The following is a 7,051-nucleotide window of genomic DNA, read 5'->3' as shown; positions in this document are numbered from 1 at the left end:
GCCTCCTCTACATTGGGGAGACAGGCCGCCTACTTGCGGAACGTTTCAGAGAACACCTCTGGGACACCTGGACCAACCAACCCAACCGCCCCGTGGCTGAACACTTTAACTCCCCCTCCCACTCCGCCAAGGACATGCAGGTCCTTGGCCTCCTCCATCGCCAGAGCATGGCAACATGACGCCTGGAGGAAGAGCGACTCATCTTCCGCCTAGGAACCCTCCAACCACAAGGGATGAATGCAGATTTCTCCAGCTTTCTCATTTCCCCTCCCCCCACCTTATCTCAGTCCCAACCCTCAGACTCAGCACCGCTTTCTTGATCTGCAATCTTCTTCCCGACCTCTCTGCCCCCACCCCCTCTCCGGCCTATCACCCTCACCTTAACCTCCTTCCACCTATCGCATTCACAACGCCCTTCCTCACTACCTTTTATCTTAGCTTGCTTGGCACACTCTCCTCATTTCTGAAGAAGGGCTTATGCCTGAAACGTTGATTCTCCTTCTCCTTTGATGCTGCGCTTTTCCAGCAACACATTTTTAATAGTCTTGTGATTCCTCCATCGCCTTCATGTTATCATATATTATCTGATCATATACAATATTATCTTATATTAACATTATCCATTTGTGAGAGTTGGTGGTGTGTGTGTCAGTAGACTACTATTATAAGGCATCATAGCTGAGCATTATACTGTCCTATCTCAGTGCTCAGGCATGCACTTCAAGCAGGGCTCGTGAGATAGCAGTCTAGAAAGTCAATTTCTCTTTCCTTGTGCATTGAAGCCATTTGAATCAAGAGAGTGGGAGTAATAAGAATTTTAATGGTTATCCTACTGGTAAAAACTCTTGCCGTTGGACGCAGTATTACTTTACATAAGGCTGCACTTACTTTCATTCATTGTTTTAGCCATGACATTAATTGTTTTTCTGAATGGCCGTATTGATCGTTGTTCATAAGACGAATTCCAGTAGTGGTTTGTGGTGAATTCAAATATGTAACCTAACATTGGATATTGGATACTGCATATTAGTGTTAAAATTAAAATTATGACAGTCAGATTACTTCCATAAGTAATTAAATTTACATTTTTTTTTACTGGCAGGCAATGTATTTCAAAGGCATTGAAGCAGGAAAATGTCCATATGTTGCACATGCAGACACAGTCATCTATGCGATTTCCACAGCTATATGCTTTCAAGCAGTAAGTACCAAATGATGGGACAGGTTTTCACACGTTATTGTTTAGAAACTCATCTCTTGGAATTTCAAATAAGGAGAATCTTACATTAACTAGAATGATTGATTACTTTATCATATAACGTGTTGCTCTACATGCTCTAAAGCAAAGATTCAAACAATATTTCAGACATGGCTTTGAAAATTTGCTATTCGAACATATCCACTTAAAGTAATTGTCAGTCATCCAATTCAGCTGAAATTAATGGTAAAAATTTCTGTCTACTGTCTGTGTGGAGTTTACACATGCTCCCAATGTCTGCATGGGTTTCCTCTGGGTGCCCCAGTTTCCTCCCACAATCCAAAGATGTGTAGGTTAGATGGATTGGCCACGTTAAATTTCCCCATTGTGTTCAGGGATGTGCAGGGCTAGACGTAAGGGGAATGGGTCTGGGTGGGCTGTTCTTCAGAGAGTCAGTGTGGACTCAATAAGCCAAATGACCTGCTTCCACATTGTAAGGATTCTCTGAAGGAAGATGTTTGATGACAGATCTTTTCTTTACCTCGGTTTGAAATCTAGCCAGGACTGATGTCTGCTGGCTGTAATGATCATAATGAAATTAAACCCAATGGACATGGGTGAACTGTGTAAAAATGGTTTTGATTGGAAATAAATTGGTAATTATTTAGCGGTAGAGACTATAAGGGTGCACAATTGAGAAATGGAGGATGACACACTGGGCAGAATGTGGGATCAGGTATGGAAGAAGCAGGTTGTTGTGAAAACCTGTGCCATTGACAGGCAAGCAGCAAGTAGATAATGGGTGTTAATAGTCTTTTTGTGAGAAATTGACTGGAAATAGAAATAGTTAATTTAGTCCACTTAGAACATGTTATTGCTGCAGTGTTTGCTTTTAAAGAGTTAGTTTAAAAAAATGTCCTTACTACTTCAACCAAAATACCAACCCCAAGTTAAGCTTCTATTTCCAGTAATCCAAAGACCAGTCCCAATCCATGTCAGGGTAGACAAAACAATGGAATGATGTAGTGAAAAGGTCAGTTCATAAATTGAAATTGATTCTGTCATAGGTAACCTAGTAACTTCTTTGACCGATTAGGAAGTTCATAAATTCCAAGTTGATGTCATGAAGACATACAGAAGAATAGGACACCATGTTTCAAATTACTATACAGAAGGAGTTTTACATATGTACAGTAATATTTTTAGTATGCCCCTCTTCTGGGTTGACCTTATTTCTCATCCATTGTAATTGCACAATGTTGTCTTATTACAAGGGGCATACTAAAAGAGTTTTGGTTGTGATGGCAGAGGTAATAGAAGGCATAGACTCAGAAAAATTCAGAAGAATTAGTGATTCAATACCATATACAAAACTGAAGAACATTTTGAAGTACATTTAAGTAGGAATGCACTTCTAGTTTTAGTTGATCAGCCTTCTTTCACTTAACATTATCATCAAAATTGATGAGGCATATAACAAACTCTAATAGTCTCCATGATGATGTTAATTATCTAGAGCTCTGAACTACACTTTCAAATTCCCAACTGCCTATCCTGTTCATATCTGCCGCTATCGTATTGTACTAAACATGCCCTCGCTTCCATCATTGATCTTGCCCCCATGAAAATACTGATTTTTTTCCCATCCCGCTTGTCCATGGTGTGTACTAATGTATTGTTGGAAATGCAGCTCTAGGATCAGGCTCATCAGCTTGTGAGGATGCACAGGACCCAAGTCCAGTGACATGGAATTTCCAAGGTGAACAATCATTAACGAGTGATTGCCACCACCTACCTATTTGCATCCTTCAAGTCCAAGGGAGCATCAACTTGGCATATTTGGTGTGCAGCTAGTTTGACCATCCAACACCAGGTTTAAGTAATTTACATCAAAGTAACCCACTTTGTAGGTAGTTCTCAGTTTTGATTTTCCCCTATCAATTGTCTCCTTAAACCCTTTTCTATATCTTTCTGCAACCTCATCTGAAAGATGGAGGTCAGATATTCCTCTCCCGATAACTGCTTCTCCTCTCTTTCCCCAACAGGCTTTAATGAGAAGAGAGCAGTAACTAAATTACTATTCTCAAGTTTCCATATCCAGTATCGCCTTATTTATTTGGGTGAATATTGCTCCAATTTTTAAAACACTGTACTAATATTAGCAGTGTGTAATACTAGTGTGGGATGCTGGAAAGTTACTGATTTCTAGGGTCTTGAAATGTTGACAATCCATACAGGAACCAGAGTATTGTCAACTTTGTGCAATTATTTAATAGAGTATGCAGATTTTGGAGTTAAGTCTGTCCAGTACCAAATGCAAGGACAAAGTATAGAACATTAAGTTTAGAGACCAAAAAGATTGACACAACTTTTTTCGTTCCAGAAGTTATCAGTGTAATTGTTATCAGAAACGATGGCAAATGTAGATTGAATAATTCTTGACAATAACAGGCTAACGAGCAATTAGCGTGGAATCATGAGATGAAACCCAGTAGAATATTTGTGTTTGTAAGCTAGATGGGCCAATGACCTGAAGCCTACAAAGTTGCCTTGTTACTATCCCTTTTTTCCCCAAAATATAGATTGTATACTTACATTTATTTAATTGAATTTCCTCTAATTGAATATTGGAAAGACTGAAGCCATTGTTTTCACTCCCATTCAAAACTCTGTTTCCTAGCTACTTATTGGGTTTTCTAACCGAAGTTGAATAGATGCTAATTGTGGAAGTGCCAGTGTTGAACTGGTGTGGAAGTGAGGACTGCAGATGCTGTAGATCAGAGCTGAAAATGTGTTGCTGGAAAAGCGCAGCAGGTCAGGCAGCATCCAAGGAACAGGAGAATCGACATTTTTGGCATAAGCCTTATGCCCAAGACGTCGATTCTCCTGTTCCTTGGATGCTGCCTGACCTGCTGCGCTTTTCCAGCAAAACATTTTCAGCTTTGAACTGGGGTGGACATGGTTAAAAATTACACAATACCAGATATAATCCAACATATTTATTTGGAAATACTAACTTTCAGAGGGCTGCTCCTTCATCAGGGAACGAGTGGGGCAGGATCATAAGACACAATTTAAAGCAAAAGATTACAGTGTCATGTAATTAAAATAATATATTGAACAAACCTAGGTTGCTGTTAAGTCTTTCATCTTTTAGAATGGATTGCAGGTTTTGATTCATTAATATGTAAATCCCAGAATTTGTTTTAAGTCACATTCTCAAGATAATTTAGTTGGTAACAAAAAGGTGACATCTCAGCTCAGACAATGTATTAAAGGTGTGAGGTTACAGTCTATTTGTATCCCAATCTTGAGTCAGAGTGGTTCTATTTCCAAAGTAAGAATTTATAAAATGTTATGTGGATTGACTGCCTGCATTGACTTACGCAGACCCTCTCTCATTCACACACTGTCTCTAAGACACACACACCACCTCACAGGCTTCTACTCCATCACACTAACGCACACACTCTGCCAAGCACGCACGCACACAAACACATACTCACTCTCTCATGCGCACTTACACTCATATTCTCTCTCTCTCTCTCTCTGTCACTCACATGCACGTATACACACACAAACACACACATGCACACATATAAATCAATGGAGTGAATGTGCATTTGCAGAATTGTATTTGCAGATACATTCTATTTTTGCTAAAAAAGAACACACAACCTGCAGGCAGTCAATCCATTTAACATTTTATAAATTCCTAATTTGAAAATAGAACCAGTCTGACTCAAGATTGGGATACAGACAGACTCTAACCTGACACCTTTAATGCTTTGTCTGAGCTGAGATGTCACCTTTTTTTTATACAAGAACTTAAGTGATCTCAAGAATGTGACTTAAAAGATGTTCTGGGATTTATATATGAATGAACCAAAACCTTCAACCTATGCTAAAAGATGAAAGACATAACAGCAATCTAGGTTTGTTCAATATATCATTTTAATTGCATGACACTGTGATCTTTTGCTAAAATTCTGTGTCTTATTATCATGCCCCACTAGTTACCTGATGAAAGAGCAGCGCTCTGAGAGCTAGTACTTCCAAATAAATCTGTTGGACTATAACCAGATGCTAAATGACATTAAAGCGTACTCTCTGATACTAAATCTAGATATTGGTTTCATTAACTGTCCAGTGTTAAAGCAAATTGACTCTAAATGGGCAACATAAAACAGGGGCTTTGTATATTCTTTAAATCCTATCTCTTTGACAAAGCTATTGATCATCTGACCTATTTCATCCTTTAATTTTTATAAGAAAATGGGACTAAGTAAATAGTTAACTTTAAACAGAACATGATGTACTTGTCAGGAAAATGCAGGTTTGACATCCTTTTCTGTGCATTTAAATTAACATAAAATGTTGCACATTACTTTTATGTACTCAGGCCAATTACATTCATTTTTTGTTTGAAAAATTATGGTCAACTTTCTTCTTCACTTTTAGGCTGTGATGGAAGTACAGAACTTACGGCCTTCCTACTGGAAGTTTTTACTGAGGCTAACAAAGGGAAGGTAAGTGCCTCAGTTAACATCAGTCACTTGGAGCTGAATTTCTGGGGAGTCAGGAAGGTTCTGAGGATCTTTTTAAAAATGGCATGCTAAACCGGATATAGAGGTCCCTGTCTCCACCTATGACAAATCCAATTGCTTATGGTCATAATTCATAGGTGGGAAACCCAAACTTAGCAAGACCATTTGAACTTTGTACTTGCTTAGTTCAAACTGATACAATTTTGCATTCCCAGGGCCTTATCCTACAATGTGAGATGTTTGATAACATGCCGCATCAAAAACTATTGTGGGAAACAAAATCTTAATGTGTGAAGGATAGCAGGCATAGAAGATTGGCTGGCTAACAGAATGTAGGGATGGATATAAATGGTCTTTTGAGTTGGGAAGATGTAACAAGTGGTGTACCACAAGACCATAGCAATCAGGGTTGGCACAGTACAGCACTCAACTGTCCAGTTTTATAAAAGACTTGAATGAAGGGACAGTACGTATCATTTACAAATATACTGATGAGACAAAGTAAATTAGACAATAAGTTGTGAAGCTGACATAAAAATACCGCCAAGCAACTGGATAGGTTAAGTGAGTGGACAAAAATCTGGCAAGTAGAATGCAATATGGGAAAATGTGAAGTGATCCATTTTGGCAGGAAGGATAATAAAGAAGCATATTATCTAAATGGCAGGATGTTACAGAGTCTGAGATGCTGAGGGATATGGATGCATAAATTACACAGTTAGCATCCAGGTGCAGCAACTAATCAGGAAAGCCAATACAAGGTTAACTATTGCAAATGCAAAACTTGAATACCAAAGTAGGGGGTTTATACCTCATTTGTACAGGACACTGGTAAGATATCCCTTTATTTTTCTTTATTTTGTATTATGGATCAAAAGAGGATTGGGTCTGCTTTAAAGCAAGGACCGTGGAAAGAGTTCTGCACTTTTAAAAGCAAGTTACTGGAACTCATTGTATGCTGCCTTTATATTGTTCAAACAGTGGATGTTTCAGACCCAGCAGCAATGTGGTATGTTATTAAAGCTAGCTTCACTCAGAGATAGTCTGTCTTGATAATGAAAACCTAACCTCACATTCTATCTTTTTAAGAAATGAATCTCTTAGATTTCTGTTTTGAAGACACTTGATATTAGAATTGGAATTACATTCCCTACAGTGTGGAAACAGGCCCTTTGGCCCAACAAGTCCACACCGACCCTCCGAAGAGTATCCCACCCAAACCCATTACCCTACATTTTCCCCTGACTCATGCACCTAACCTATGCATCCCTGACCACCATGGGCAATTTAGCATGGCCAATTCACC

At 38.9% G+C, this 7,051-nt stretch overlaps 1 protein-coding gene across 4 annotated transcripts in view; it reads left to right on the top strand.

Moving 5' to 3' along the window:
* Positions 1-7,051, top strand: part of tmem135 (transmembrane protein 135) — a 540,960-nt gene that overhangs the window by 514,632 nt on the left and 19,277 nt on the right. For all 4 annotated transcript variants that reach the window (XM_043691565.1, XM_043691564.1, XM_043691563.1 and 1 more), the window contains 2 exons: positions 1,103-1,201; positions 5,660-5,727. In XM_043691565.1, the coding sequence (XP_043547500.1) occupies positions 1,103-1,201; positions 5,660-5,727 (167 nt within the window). The remainder of the gene's footprint in view (positions 1-1,102; positions 1,202-5,659; positions 5,728-7,051) is intronic.

Source organism: Chiloscyllium plagiosum, chromosome 6 (genome assembly GCF_004010195.1).
Source record: "Chiloscyllium plagiosum isolate BGI_BamShark_2017 chromosome 6, ASM401019v2, whole genome shotgun sequence".
In the NCBI taxonomy this organism is placed as follows: Eukaryota; Metazoa; Chordata; class Chondrichthyes; order Orectolobiformes; family Hemiscylliidae; genus Chiloscyllium; species Chiloscyllium plagiosum.
The sequence above is the reverse complement of the archived record's forward strand: the minus strand, read 5'-3'. Positions and strand labels throughout refer to the sequence as shown.